The 14,820-nt window shown below is 63.1% G+C and overlaps 1 protein-coding gene across 3 annotated transcripts in view; it reads left to right on the forward strand.

Annotated features, from left to right (window-relative positions):
* The window catches only part of LGR6 (leucine rich repeat containing G protein-coupled receptor 6), an 86,243-nt gene that overhangs the window by 43,335 nt on the left and 28,088 nt on the right, over positions 1–14,820 (forward strand). For all 3 annotated transcript variants that reach the window (XM_072948848.1, XM_072948849.1, XM_072948850.1), the window contains exon 5: positions 12,256–12,471. In XM_072948848.1, coding sequence (XP_072804949.1) covers positions 12,256–12,471 — 216 coding nt within the window. The remainder of the gene's footprint in view (positions 1–12,255; positions 12,472–14,820) is intronic.

A 14,820-nucleotide genomic window follows, 5' to 3' on the forward strand; every position in this document is an offset into this window, starting at 1 on the left:
GCTCCCACCCGCCTCGCCCAGCCCCTGCCAGCCAGACTCCACTTTCTGTCCCTGTGAGTGTGCTGCTCTAGGGGCCTCCTGTGAGTGGAGTCGTGCAGCATTGCCCTTTTGTGCCTGACTCACCTCCCTGAGCGTCAGTGTTGCAGCGGGTGTCAGCACCTGCTTCCCTTTAGCTGAGTAACGCCCCACGTTCTGTTCACCCATCGTCTGCTGACAGACACTGGGCTGCTTCCCGCTCTGGGCAGCTATGATGATGCTGTGACCATGGGTTTACAAGTGTCCCTCTGAGCCCCTGCCTCCCCCTAGTCTTTAAGCAGAGAGCACCTTACCTTGACGCAGTGTGCGCCCCTGGGAGGCAGCGAGCACCCCCCGCGGCGGGCACTCTGTCCCGCGGTGCTGGCGGAGTCGGCTTCTTAGCTTCATGGGTGGGAAGCAGGCCGCAGCACTAGCATCTCGGCAGGTGCCGTGGCTCTGGTGCCCTGCACGAGCCTTGCCCCTCGCCCAGTGGGTGGTTCTGATCCCCTGGACCAAGGACAGTATGAGGGTCTATGTACGCTTGTAGTCTTGCTACCCTGGCCGGGCGTTGGAATCAGCAGAGGGAATCTGGACAATGTCATGCTCAGACCCCACCCTGAACCGGGCTCCAGAGGTCCGGGGCAGGCCCAGGCGCCAGAGTTCTAAAAGCTCCTCAGGACGGAGAGGTGGGAGCTGGGGTGGAGGTGGGTGGTACACGGGCTGCCCCAGAACACATGGCCCCCTCAGGGCAGGGACACGGCGGAGCAGCCCTCTGGACTGTGGTTCTGGCCGGGCAGACGGGAGAACGCTCCTCCCACCTTCTGTCTGAGAGGCTGGGGCTCCTCTCGTTCTCGGAGCGAAGCAGGCGAAAGCCACGCATTATCACCTGTCTTCCTCAGTCCCCCAGCCCTGGGGCAGGAGAGATGCCAGGTTCGGCCCAAGTGTGCTTCTGGTCCAAGGCTAAGCTGTCATCTTCTTCTGTGTCTTCGCAGGCGTTAAAGTGGCAAGGTGCTTAAATTTTCTGTCCCAGCCGGAAACCACTTGGCTGAGTTTGACTTGCTTCCCTGGGCTGGAGGAGAGGGGTCCCGGCCAGTCTCCCCGTGTCGAGGGCTTCAGCGGGGTGCGGGGAGTTCACAGGTCAATCAGCCGGGACTGAGGAGATACGTGTAGGGGGACCAGGGCCTACAGGGCGAGGTCAGGGCTCCTGAGGGCCAGGGGTTTAAAGCAGAGCTCTGAAGAGGGAGGAGCATGCCTCTGTGAAGGGCACCAACCTTTGCAAAGGAACAGAAACGGATAAACCATGAGCTCTGGGATGGGGGCGGGGGCGCACTTCCCAGATGAACAGGGGACTGGGGGCCTTCTGAGAAACGAGGCTGATGAGAGAGTCATTCCAGGGACAGGCTCTTGAAGCCCAGGCTAAAGGGTGTGGAGTGACCGGAAGCCGCGAGTGACTCTGAGCAAGAGGACAAGCCCAGAACAGGGGGGTGTTCTGTAGGTTGTGCGGGTGGGCGGCTGGGCGGCTGGGCGGACAGACAGACAGACGGGCGGATGGACAGGTGGGTGGACAGACAGTTGGATGGATGGTTGGACAGACAGACGAACGGGCAGATGGACGGGTGGGTGGACAGACAGACGGATGGATGGATGAACAGATAGACAAATGGATGGATGGACAGACAGATGGGTGGATAGATGAACAGATGGATGAATGGACAGACGGATGGGTGGGTGGACAGACGGAGGGATGAGTAGATGGGTGGGAGGCAGGGGTTGGGGAGGAGACATTGACACCCCACCACAGTGACCGTGCACTGGTTCACAGGGAGCCTGGGGCCCTTGGGAGTGAGGGGGACAAACAGACAGTGGGAGGGACTGGAGCCCTGTGTGGGGAGGCAGAGCTGACGGCCTTTTCCCTTGCCTTTTCCTCCTGTCCTCACGCGGTTCCTCTGGAAGAGTTAGTACCGGGCTCGGTTGTCCCCGGTGCCTGTGCTGCAGAGTGTGCTGGGACGGCCCCTCGGACACCCTCGTGTTGCTTGGTCCCCTAAGCCTCTGCCGTCGCTGCCCCCTCTCTGGAGGGTGGGGAAACCCGCCTGTTTCTTCCTGCACCGACCACAGCGCCCTTTGCCGAGGGCAGGAGTCCGGGCCCCAGCAGCCACAGGCCCAGCTCTCACGGGCAGTCAGACAGCCGGGAAGGTCCCCGAAACCAGCCTGCCGTCTGGAACCCAGCGGCTGGAGGCTGGGACATGGAAGAGTGCCTTTGGGAGTCCCCACCCCAGGATTCCGGGATTGTCACCCACAAAGCTGGCCTTCTGCCCAGATCTGTGGGTCCGTGTCTCCAGGGGGAGCTGGTAAAGCTGCAGCTGAGTCTCCTCCCGCCTCCCTCCTGGAGGGTGGGTAATTATTTTTATAGATTGCTGCCCATTAAAACCCATGAAATGGCTTGGGGCGTGCTCAGGTGTCAGCCTTTGATGTACACAAAGGAAGCACTTTCTTTGCCTCCTGGGGTTCTGGCCCCTCCACCGGCTCTCCTGGCAGGCGGGGCGGGGCGGGGCCGACGTCTGCACAGCCTGGAGAACCAGTTGGAATCACCTTCTTCCTGATACCCTCCCTCTGGTGTGCTGGCTGCGGTGGCGGGGCGGCATGAGAGGGAAAAGCTCTTACGAGGCAAGGCGGCGTGAATCAGAGCTAATGAAGTCACTTTCCTCTGTAAACGCAGGTGCAGGCCTTCCCTGTGTGCAGAGAGCGCGGGAGGGGCTGCCCGGCTCTCAGCCGGAGCGGGCAGGGGACACACAGACTGCCCTAAGGCTCCTTCTGCCTTCACCCCCCACACTCGGCCCGGCAGGCAGCTCGGCTGGCTTCCTCTCTGCCCTCCACGCTCTCTGTCACCTTGGGACGCTCCCCTCCACCCCCAGGCACTTGGTTCCGACACCAGAGTTTTCCTTTCTGGACTTGGAAAGGTCAAGCCCTGGGGGGGTGGTGCCTGACAATGGGCTCCAGGGGTTGGGGGCTCGGACCTGAGGGATGCGACCCCATCGGACCTTGGCCACGATGTCCTCCTTGGGGGTGTCAGGGAGGCCAACCGGGGGCACTGGCCGTGGGGGTGGGGGTGGGGGTGAGGAACACCAAGTGGACCGGGGCAGGAGGGCAGCGGATGGGGCTCGGTGCCAGCCGCCCTCTTTGGCTCTGCCCTCTCCTTGTTCTGTGACCTTGACCCTTTCCTCCTTGGTTGCGGGGTGCCCTTTCAGCTCCCACCCTGGAACTAGTGTCTCTCTCAGGCAGTCCTCTGAACAGCGCTGGGAACGCCCAGAACTCCATCCAAACAAACAAAGGCGCACAGGCTGAAAGCCCGCTGTGGGCAAGCTTCAGGGAGCGGCGCCCCCGGAGGCCTCCGGTCTCATCGGGAGGAAAGCTTGGTGACACTGTTCGGAGGTCCCATGTCGTCTTGGCCTTCCTCCCACTGGGACTGAGTGTCCTTCCCAACCCTCCACCATCCTGGCCCAGAGCTCCCTGCATTCCAAGTCTGTGTCCCATTGCCCGCAGTTTCTCTCAAAAAGCTATCCTCCATTAATTAAAAGTCTACCTAATAATATTTGCCAGGTTTCCAAACACATTACAGGCAACTTCCACACTCTAAAGAAGGAATACTGTCCAAGGGGTAGAATTTGTCAACTTGACATGCTTGTGGGCCTCGGGGGTCGGGGGCCGGCAGCCCTAAGTCTCTGCGTGTGACATGGCTCGGGGACACAGGGACACAAGCCAGGGGAACGTGTCCCAAGAAGACATGAATCCTAGGAGGGCAGAGCCACAGAGGGGCTGGAAGCCCCTCCCCCTTGCAGGCTGGGCCCGGAGTGGGGAAGGGGCTTTTCGAGGTCAGGAGCTCTGTCTCTGCAGGTTCAAGGCTCTCGCCAGCCTCCTGGCCCCCGGGAGCTGTCCTCCTCAAAGCCTGCGTGTTCAAGTTCAGGTCCACAGGCGATCTCCTCCCAGCCGCCTCCCTCCCCCAGCCCCACGTGCTGCTTTGATTGGCACCTCGTCCCCTTGTCCCCTTGGTGAAAATTCAGTGATTCCCCGAGGCCCAGGGCAGGCCTGTGCTACGTCCCCGTCCCCGATGAGCCGCTCCCACCTTCTGCTCTCGGGGCCTCACATGTAGACACAGCCTTGTTCTCTCACCCGCGCACACGCTGCATCCCTGTCTGTTGTTGCTTTATTCATCTTCCTCGTAGAACGTGGGCCTCTCCGGGGCAGGAACCACATCTTGCTCCGTCCAGACCCCAAATAGCTGCACTGAGCCTGGCTCATGCCTTAGAGCCACGCTGTCCAGTGTGGTGGCCACTAGGCGCGGGTGGCCATTCAAATGGAATCAGCGTCAAGACTCAGCTCCTCGGCCACACTAGCCACCTTTCATGTGGCCAGGAGCCACGCACGGCTGGTGGCAGCAGCTCAGGGAGCCCTACTGGACGGTGCTGCCTCGAGGAGACCAGAGGCGTCCTGCCCCAAGGGGATGGGGTGCAGGCTGGGGAGCCCTCAGCTGCCCAGACGGCACAGACATCAGTGCCAGGCACAGAGGAGCTAGGCTGGGGGGACCTCCTGTAACAGAGTCTGGGTCCAGTCCCTTGGACTAAGGCTGGGTGCAACTTCCAGTGCAAACACCCTGCCACTGCCCCAGGCTGTCAGCCCCCGAGGGCCCCGGCCGACTGCTCTCCACACAGACGGAAGGGCCTTCCAGGCCAAGCGTGGGGCTCAAGCCCGGTGAGGGGAAGCCTCGTGGGGTTGAGTGGTGGAGGAGCTCTGGCTCAGCGTCTCCCAGCTCCCCTCCCCACCCCACCTGTCACCATCCCAGGACGGAGAAAGAGGTCAGAGCTCAGAGGGAAGCGGGGACTCCCTCCCACGCACCTCCCGGAATCTGGGGTCTGGGGCGGAGGGGCAGCGCTGGTGGGATCCCACCCCCTGGTTCTGCGCAGTGTGGGGCATAAGGTGTGTGATGGGGTCCCTGGCCGACAGGCTCGGAAAACTGCTGTTTTCCTGGGCGCCTCCCACCTCCCCTGCCTGTCTCCTCCCCGCTCTCCTGGGCCTGCCTTCCGAGAGCCTCTCACAGGAGAACCTTTGACTTCCGCCCCTGCCCAGGCCTCTCGCCCTGACCCATCCCCACTGGCCTCACAGTGACCCACCTGCTGCCCTTTTCCGACGGGGACTGCCTCCCCGCCGGCCCCTCTCACCCACCTCCACAGCGGGCGACCCCCCCGCCCCCGTGCGTCTCCTGCCCCGGGGTTTGCTCTGCTGTTCCTTTTGCTTCTGCGCCTTCCCCTAGCCCTACCTGCAGAAACCCCCTCCCCGAGAGCAGCTCGATGTCGCTTCCTCTGTGAGGCCTCCCTGGATTTCCCACAGGCAGAGGGCCGGTCCCAGTTCCAGAGTATCTTCCACACGCTCGACTGAAGTCAGCGGCTGTGGGTTTGAAGCCACAGGCTTTGGAGTCAGACCCTGGGCTTCACCTTGGAGCCGTTTCCTGCGGGCCGGGGGGAGTGCAGGCGTCCCAGTCCACGGCGCCGGGGTGGAGGTCAGACACGAGGTTTATGTCGAGCGCTAGCTCACCGCGAACGCCAGCTACGGTTTTGTGCTGTTTTATTAAATATAAAGAGTCTGAGAGCGCCTCCAGAGGGAGCACGGGCTCTCCCCGCGGGAGAGCGGAGCTGAGCACGGCGCTGCCTGGCGGTGGGCGCTTGTGCTGAGTGCATTCCCTGCGGTCCAGCGACCTCATGCTTCCTTCCCTTTGGACCGAATGTAGTCCAGTCCGACTGCACTGAAGACCAAAGGAATGGCGCTCGGGGCAGAACTGACAGCGACGTGTTGGGAGCACGTGGGGACCTGCTGGTCAGCGGGAGGTGCGCTACAGGCTTTGTGCAAACCCCAAGCAGGGTGAGCAGCCAGAGGGACCCCCGCTCCTCGGAGATGCAGGGCCCTCCGTGCAGAGGCTGGCAGTGGCGGGAGGCTGGGGCCCACTGCCTGCGGGCGGCCCGGGCGCGACCTCAGGGCTCAGCTGGTGCCAGCCTGCCCTGTGCTCCCTCAGGTGCCAGTCAGGGTAACTGTGTCCACAGTGGCCGATTGCTTTCATTTTTCTCCTTCAGTCTCCTCCCCTCCCCCACACCTGCCTCCCCCCAGCCATAGCCAAGACGCCCCCTTCCCTGGCCCCTCCCCTCTCCTTCCTCTCCTGAAGGTGTGATGCGTGCCCGCGTGTGCTAGGGCCAGGGGTCCCCAGGGAAAGAGGCCGCCAGGGTCTGGCCCAGGGCAGATGGTCCACAGCCTGGCACCAAACCCACAGGCCTTGTCCTCAGGGCCTCTCCCCGAACTCTTCCTGCCCTCGCGCCCATAGTCGGGGAGGCAGAGCAGAGACCCGGCCACCACTTGGAGGATTTCTGGCTCGAGAGAAGGGCCGGGTCTGCGAGTGCCCTGCCTCCAGCTCAGAAGGGTTAGGCTCCGCTGTTGCCCTCCTGAGCGTCTTAACCATTTTGAGCAAGGGCTTCCCACCTTCATTTTGTGTTGGGTCTTGAAAATTATATGGCGGGAGCATCTGCGAGGAGAGTCTGCGTGGAGGGCCGCTTTAAGGAGGCCAGAGGCAGCCAGGCTGAAGTGGGTGGGGGTCCGTCATAGGATGAGAGCAGCTGGCCCATCTCTGAACATTCGGCACCCTGCCCTCCTGTCCACCGCCAGGGAGGGACGCTCACATCCTCGGACTGGCGAGAGGCCCTCTCCTAGGATGAGGGGACCACACCACGGGAGGGGCCTGGGAGCGCCTTCTCTGATTGGAGGAGGCGGGATTGCTCCCTGGACTGGCCCTGGGGGGTCTCCTTCCGGCCACCTGTCCTCATGGACTTCAGGCCCTCTCTGCTTCTAAGGACCCTGTCCCACCACTGCCGTGTCCCCCTCGTCGTGTGGCTGGGAGCTGGGGGGCGCACTCGCGGAATGGATCAGGGACCCCGCCCTTTCTCCTAGCTGACCCTGAGGCCTCTGGGGGCACCGGCCTGAGGATTCAAGGTCAGCCTGTGCCACCTGCTGGGCGTGGGGCTTCACGTGTGGGATCCCTGTTGAACGGGTGCCTGCGTGGTGCCATGCGTGGTGAGGTGGCCGTCCACTGGGAGCCCCGAATCTGTCCCTCCGTAGTGCACTTGACTGAGGTCTGGTGGGATATAGGGTGGATTCGAGAAAGACACTCCAGGGAGGGTCTTTAGGTCAGTTTCATGCTCTGTGGGCTGTCAGGGGCCCCGGGCTCCAAAGGGGAACGTGCCTCCTTGGCCCAGAGACATGTGCACCTCTGTGTCGTCATGCCCGTGTAGGGGAGCCAGGCTGGTGGGAGGGGCCGCCCACCCCTCTGGGCACTGGGCTCACCTTCTCTGGGCCTCAGGCTCCTCAGATGAGGTGATGAGGCGGGGCCCCTTCAAGCTCAGGCACAAGAGCGTTCCGAGGTCACTGCTGCTCCGGGGCCACAGTCAGTGAGAAGGCCCTCGTCCCCCAACCTCTTCTGTGGCCACTTCTTCCCCGTTAGGGTCTCCTCCCCTTCACTCCGCCAGGGGGCCAGGTGCCGACTCCCCAGGAGTCCGGTGCTCCTTAGCCGGCCCTCCGACCCCTGGAGCTTGGAGGGAAGGGGCCTCAGGCCTCCTTCCCTGTCTCCCCCCAGGGCGGGGGGAGTGCGAGATCCAGGGTTTGCTGCCTCCTGAGCCCGGGCAAGCCAGAACTGACCCGGACGTCCCTGCTCATCTGCCCGAGTACCCGGGGAAGAACTGAAACCAGACATCACTCCAGGAGCCCAGGCCCACGTGGGAGAGAGGAAAGGGCCGCTGACTTCATTCTAAAACGTGCTTGGTGTAATTGGCCTCTTCCTCCTGCCAAACCCGAGTCTGTGGTGGACTGGCTCCCCCGCCTGGGATGGGAGCTGCTCCGAGGCTCCCCCCGATGACAGGGGGACCCGGCCCACAAGCCCTCGAGGACGGGGTACCCTGGGAGCCTGACCCCTGACCCAGGGGTGAGGAGCTGCTCAGGAAGCACCCTGTCCTGCGGGGGCTGGGCAGAGACAGTAGAAGGGACCCAAGGATCGGGGCTCCTGGGGGCAGGAGAGACTCACAGAGGCGAGAGGGGCAGGGGAAGTAGGAGTCAGGGTGGCTCCATCGCCTCCCCCCGTCCTCTCTGGACCCCTTGGGGAACGTGCCTCCAAGGGCTGTCTGTCCTCTAGGTCAAAACCACCAGGAGGACCTGCAGCCGCTGGTTCTCCTGAGCCCCAGGCTCCTCTGGGTGGCCTCCTGGTGCGAGGGACTGGGAGGCGGGAGGGCGGGCTTTGAGCCGTGCACTTCGCATTCAGCCTCCAGATGGTCTTGTCTCAGGGAGGAGGGGGTAGTTAAGCCACACAGCTCAGGAGACTACCCCCCACAGCCCCACAGTTAGACGAGGGCTCTGTGCCTAGACCCATCTCGAGGCCAAGGCCACACTCGCAGGACCCCCAGGCTGAGAGCTACCACGTGACGTGCTGAGCCAACATATCAGAACGGTTATTCCCACCCCTCTGAAATTCCAGTGTAGCTGGGCGCTGTCGCAAGCGTTGCCTGGGACACACTTACACTAACAATTGCTCACCATTTATCTGCAATTCAAATTTAAATGGGCAGCGTGCATTTTTATTTGCTAAATCCAGCCATGCTGCCCTGGGTCCATGTCCCACTGCCAGCCCACCTGCCCATGTGGAAAGTCATGCAAATTCAGGCCTGACCGACTTCTCCCACTGCCGTCCCATGTCCTTCGTTTGCCAGTTTGCCAAATTTCCCCCTTTGGCACATCCCTGTCCCAGGAGCGCTGAGGTACGGGCGGGTCTCACTGAAGCTGAGCAGCAGTGGGGGCCCAGCCTGGCAGAAGAGGCCTCTGAGGCCCTCCAGTCTCTGGGCTGCACCAAACGCAGGAGAGCAGGGCCATGGTGATGTGAGGAAGTAGGCACATGCGTGTGTAAGGGCACACATGTGTGCTTACTCTACACACACACATAGGCAGCTCCCAGACGCTGGTCACGGCCTCACTGGCTCCCAGGGCTCCTCAAGGAGGCACTCAGGTCCTTGCCCTCCTTGGGCCCCCAGGACCAGCGTCCCAGGTGGTGAGCACGTGGTCAGACACCTGGCTGGAACCCCAGCCCAGCAGCCCTGCAGCCTTGGGCCGCTCTGTGAAATGGAGCTGCTCAGACATCACGGCCAGGACGCAGACCTCACACCTGGCGCTGACCTGACACGTGACGGGGCTCATCAGGGGATCAAGGTACCGCTGGTGTCATGGCGTCACTGGGGGCCACACCCAGCCCAGGGCTTCAGTGGGGGCACCACTGTCCTGGGTTCCCTCCAGGCCTCCAGCAGCTAAGCCGCCCCTCTCCCCATGAACTCATTCACTTGTTTACTCAAGATCACTGCCGGGCACCATCTGTGAACCACGCGGTGTGGGCGTGCCGGAGCCTGGGGCCTGGTGATAAAACCAGGAGCAAGGCCCCCAGCACAAGCCGGGCCCCAACCACCGAGGAAACGCTGCAGCCTCCCTCTCCCATCCAGCCGCCCAGCCACTGCACCGGAGCATCAGAAGCTCTGGAAGGCCTGGCTCAATGCTTCAGAGACATTAATGTGCTTGAGACTCAAGGCACCCCCCGGAAGTCAGGTTAGAATTCAGGCTCTGACTCCCTAAATCTGGGATGGGGCTGAGATAATGCCCTTCTAACGAGCTCCCAGGTGGTGGCGAGGCCGATGGTCCTGGACCATGTGCTCGAGGACGCTTGATGCCTCTGGGGGTGGGGGTGGAGCCGGCGAGACGGGCTGGAGGACGCAGCCCAGGCCCCCCCGGTGGGCTGGGCACGCGGGTATGTGAGTGCTTGGGACTGTTGCTGCGGCAGTGCTGGGGTGTTCTGGGAGCACGCCAGGTCTGCACAGAGATCAGCGAGGCACATAAACACAGGAGGTGTGTGGAGTGTGCGGGTAACACAGGTAACAGTTAGAGACGTGTTCTCTGGAGCTGGATTGCCTGGGTTGAATCCCAGCTTCACTGCTTACTACACATGGGACCTTGGGCGAGTTACTTAACCTCCTGCACCTCCCCATTCTCGTCTGCAAAACGTCAGCCTCATGGGCCATGAAAATGGAAGGACTTGATGTGTGTAGCGCCCGTGGAACACAGTAGTGCACACTGAGTAATCGTGGGCTCCAGTGTATGAGGAGGGACCAAAATGAGGCTGGAAGTGGAGGATCAGGCCAGGCAGGGCCCCCCGGGGCCTGTGATGGGACTGTTCTGGGAGCCGAGGAGCCCAGGCATGCTTCAGGGGTGGGGGAGCCCAGGTGGAGGGCACTTCACGGGCAGGAAGGAGGCCGGGCTGGTGTCCTTCAAGCACTGCTAAAAGGACTCCCAGAACTGCTGACGCTGGAGCCTGGCAGGCCAGCCCTACAACCGCCCAGGCCAGAGCAACGGGAGCACCCCCAGCAGGGGCCCTTTGGGGGACGGGATGTGGCCGCACCTTTCCGACGCGATGGTTGTGCAGGCGCCTGTCTCTTCGCTGGTCTTCGGCCTCCAGCATGGCCCCTCTCCAGCACCAGGAATCCTGCTGCGTGTCCGCGTCCTTTGCTGGAAACCCTCGTGGCTCCGCGTTTCCCAGACAGCATTGCTCGCAGGCCCTGGCGCACCGGCTGCGCCTGCCCTTCTCTCCCGTGCTCCCCTCCCCTCCCCTTCCCGAAGCCCCGTTGGCCGCTTTCATCCCCCACAATTGCCGTCTACTCCCTCTGCTGAGATCTACCCCCCACCCTGCCCTGCCACCCACCCCCCGGGGCCACCAGGCCCCCATGTGGCATCACTTTCTCCTGCAGCCTCCCCTGTGGTCACCCTGCTCTGTGACTATCAGTCCGACCCTCCCACTGAGTTGGAGCTCTGTGGGGAAGGGCAGGGCTCCGTCTCCTGCGCACCTGACGCTCATCCGGCACTTTTCACCCTGTCTGTGCGCAGAACATCAGGGCCTCGTAGAAACAGATTCCAGGCCCCGCCCGACTGCGGAAACAGACCGTCCACAGTGTTTCCACCTGTGGTCCCCAGGCGACCCCCGCCACATCAGCCATGAGGGTCTGGCGGCCGTTGGAGGCTGGGGACTGGAGGCACCGGCCCTTGCTGAAGGGATAGTGGCCTTTGGGTCGGGTTTATGTGGGTGGAGGCCTCTCCTCGTCGCAGCTGTCAGGCCCTGTCCTGGTCGGCTGCTCTCCCGCGACGCCTGCAGGTGGGCGCCTGCTGCTGGGATGGAAGGAGTCTCCCCTCCACCCCGACCCAGGCACACAGATTCTTCTTAAGGGTCCGGATTATGGGGCCCTCGGGCCTTTGCAAAGGAGGGCTGAGGTCTCCACGACACAGGTGCCATGTGCCGACCGTGTGGAAGAGCCAGGCCTCAGCACAAAGCCCCCTCAAGACAGCAAAGTGCAGGAGCAGACCCAGGGTCACAGGCCAGCTCGTCCCGTCCCGTGGGACCAGCCGCAAGGGGGTGGCTCAGCCCAGGTCCCTGACCAAGAGGCGTGGTGGGAAAGGGTGTCACTGCCTGGACTTACCTGTAAGAAGCCAGGGTGGGCTGTCTCCTGTCTTGCTGGGCTGCCAAGACCCTCTAGAACTCACATCAGAAGTCCTCCCGCCACCTTGGACCCTCTGGTTGTGCCCAGACAGGGTCACCCCCCGTCAGCCTACCTGCTCTGAGAAGCAGCCTCACCTGTGGCCATCAGCCAAGCAAGGAGCCCATCAAACAGCTGGGTCCCTGGGAAGTCGGGGAGCAGGGGCACCGGGGTTGGGTGGTGGGAGTGGCTTGCATCTTTGGGGAGGCATTTTCTTTTCCGTGCAGAGGGCAGGACCGTCCCTCTGTTGACGGTGGGAACATCTCTGTTGTCTGGCCCCGGAGTGGCGAGGCTCTGGAAGGATGGTGTCTCGCCGGGGCAGGGGAGCCACAGTTCAGAGGGGAGCATGGGGTGGGGAGACATGTCCACACTGGGCTGCGGGTCCAAACTTGGGTCACCAATAGGAACAGATGGCTGACAGGGTCAAAGGAATCGTGGGGTGGGGTGGGGGCGCACCACAGGAGCTTGAGTAGGTGGGACACTGGGTGCATGCTGGCCTTTGGTCCCGGGCACCTTGAAGGCCCTGTGGGGTCCTGCCGGCCGGCCGGCCCTCAGTCTGCACCTGCCGGGACTCACCTCTCCACCCTCTCTCCACCAGGCGCCTCGATGCCAACCTCATCTCCCTGGTCCCGGACGGGAGCTTCCGGGGGCTGCCCTCCCTCCGCCACCTGTGGCTGGACGACAACGCGCTCACCGAGATCCCGGTCAGGGCCCTCAGCCACCTCCCCGGCCTGCAGGCCATGACGCTGGCCCTCAACCGCATTGCCCACGTCCCCGACCGCGCCTTCCAGAACCTCAGCAGCCTGGTGGTGCTGTGAGTGCCGCCTCCACCCGCGGCTCTGCCCTCTCTGCGCTTCCCCTCATTCTCCCCAGGGCCGGGGAGGGGGTCTCCTGTGGACCCTCCCCACCAGAGGCCGGAGAACAGGAGTTAAGCTGCCACCTCTGGGCTGGGACGTGCAAGTGCCATCGCCACACCGTGCCAGCTGGAGGGCACGTCGGGGCCTGGGGTAAAGTCCTCCACATTTGGCGGTCAGGCGTCGGGCCCTGTCTTACGCTCTGGCACAGGCACGGGATAAATTCAGCTCATTCCCAGGCCTGGAGGGGCGAGGAAAGCCACCATGTGCAGTTAGACGGCTGAGCCCCGTCAGGGTGATGAGCGGGGAGATGGCATTCCTGGCAGGAGTTGGAGACTGGGGTTAACTCTGCCCTCCGAGGGGAAGCGTGGGGTGCGGACTCGCTCCTGGCTCATTGCTGTGCGGGGCTGGTAAGTTCCCAGGGTAGTTGCTAAGGGCTTGGTGGTCACTGGGAATTGCTTTGGGTTACATGCTAATTGCCGAGGGATGTGCCTGCTCGTGACTCTGCTAAAGTTGCCTCCTCTGCGCTTTGAAATCTGGTGTGATTCTCCAAACCGGGGGCTGGGGGCAGGGGTGACGCTTAGTTGCACCTGAGAGACAATAAAGCAGGCCCAGGTCTGTCTAATTCTGTCCTGGGAGACCTGAGAGGCTGGATGGACGTCCCTCTGGACCACGTCCTCCTGCCAGCACGGCCGAACCAGCCCTTCTAATGGGCGGTGGGGTCTTGACAGAGGGTAAGCAGAACAGAGTGGCTGATTCCAGCTTCAGCGACGCCCCTGCGACATCCTGCTGTTCGCTGTGAATAAACGGGGTCAGGTCTCCAAGGCAGGTCTCCTGGGAGAACAAGGGCCTCTCGACGGAGCCCTGGGGGCCATGCAGAGTCAAGGACCGGACACCCAGCCCACGTTGCAGGGTGACTGTGGGCAGGACGGCGCATGACTTGTGCCAAGGGAGCCAGATGCTGAGATGCGTCACGTGGGCTCTGGGGCTGCAGGAGCCAAGGGGGAGGCCGCCAGGGGAGGGTCCTGGGCCGGAAAGGTGAGGACAGGTGAGGGGAGGCTTCCAAGCAGGTGTCAGTAAAGATGGGGTCGGGTGGGGGGAGTTAGGGTGTCACTGTCAGCGAGCAGTCCAGTTGGGGGAGGAAAGGCCGGGAAGGTGAGTTTGGGGCACATGATGTCTGAGCGGGGGGTTGGCTTGTCTGCAGTGTGGGGGGAAGCCAGGGTGGAAAGAGGGCACCCAGGGACGCTAAACTGAAGACGGGCGGGGGCAGGGGAGACAGGCCGGTCAGGAGGCTTCCCCGAGGCAGCGCAGCCTGGTTCAGGGAGAGGTGGGGGCCTGGCCGCTCTGAAGGAAGAATCCACTGGCTGAGAGGTTTTCAGAGGATGGGAGACCAAGAAGAGGGGATTCAGGGTCTGGCTGGGGTGGGGATTGGGACGTTCAGCTGCTGCAGACCCAGGAGGGTGGGGGGTGTAGAGGCCAAGGGACTAAGGGGAGAGGCCTGGCCACAGAACTGACAGCAAGAACCGGCCCCTCCCACGGGCAGCGCCAGAGCTCCGTCCCTGCCCTTCCCGGCCTCCAGCCCCCGAGGGGAGGCGGGAGAGAGGCTGCCGGTGGCAGGTGACCTTGGAGGGGAGAGGAGGCTGGGAAAGCCTTCCAGGACCAGGGATGAGCTGCGAGAAAACCTGGGGGCAGAGAGGAAGGATGGTGTGACAGGAAGCAGGCGAGAAGTTCTGGTGAACACAGGCAGTGGAGGGCGTCTGGCTGGAGCGAGGGGGCCAGCAGGGGCGCAGGGGCTTCTTTTGACCCGAACCCTGGGCCTGCGTCTTCTGCCACGGCTGTGGCCCTGGGGACCTCGAGGGGTATAAGGGGGCGGCGGTGCCATCCTGTGTGTAGGCCATACCTCTGCATCTGACTCTGAGCCCCAACAGCCTCAGCACGCCTTGGGTAAAGGAGGGTTCGGAGGCCTGGAGCTGGACGTGCGGAAGCCGAGGCTGCGTGGACCAGAGCTGCCTGGGGAGGGGTGGAAGTGAGGCGCAGCGGGAGGCAGAGTTTGCTGCGGGTTGGGTAACAGGTGTGGAGGAAATGGGAAAAGTTAAAACCAGGGAAGGGGGGATGGTTCATTCCCAAAGGCAGAAAGGGAGTGCAGTGTTTTATCCATCAAACGGAGTGTCTCCATGGGAGGGGTCTGCCTCCCGCCAGGGATGGAGCAGGTGGGGGAGGACCCAGTTCTGTCAAGACCCCGACGCTGGGCGGGTGTGCCTGCCGCCCCGTGTGAGCGCCTCGGAGGCAGCCGATGTCTTCCTCCTGCA

Source organism: Vicugna pacos, chromosome 23 (genome assembly GCF_048564905.1).
Source record: "Vicugna pacos chromosome 23, VicPac4, whole genome shotgun sequence".
Taxonomy (NCBI): domain Eukaryota; kingdom Metazoa; phylum Chordata; class Mammalia; order Artiodactyla; family Camelidae; genus Vicugna; species Vicugna pacos.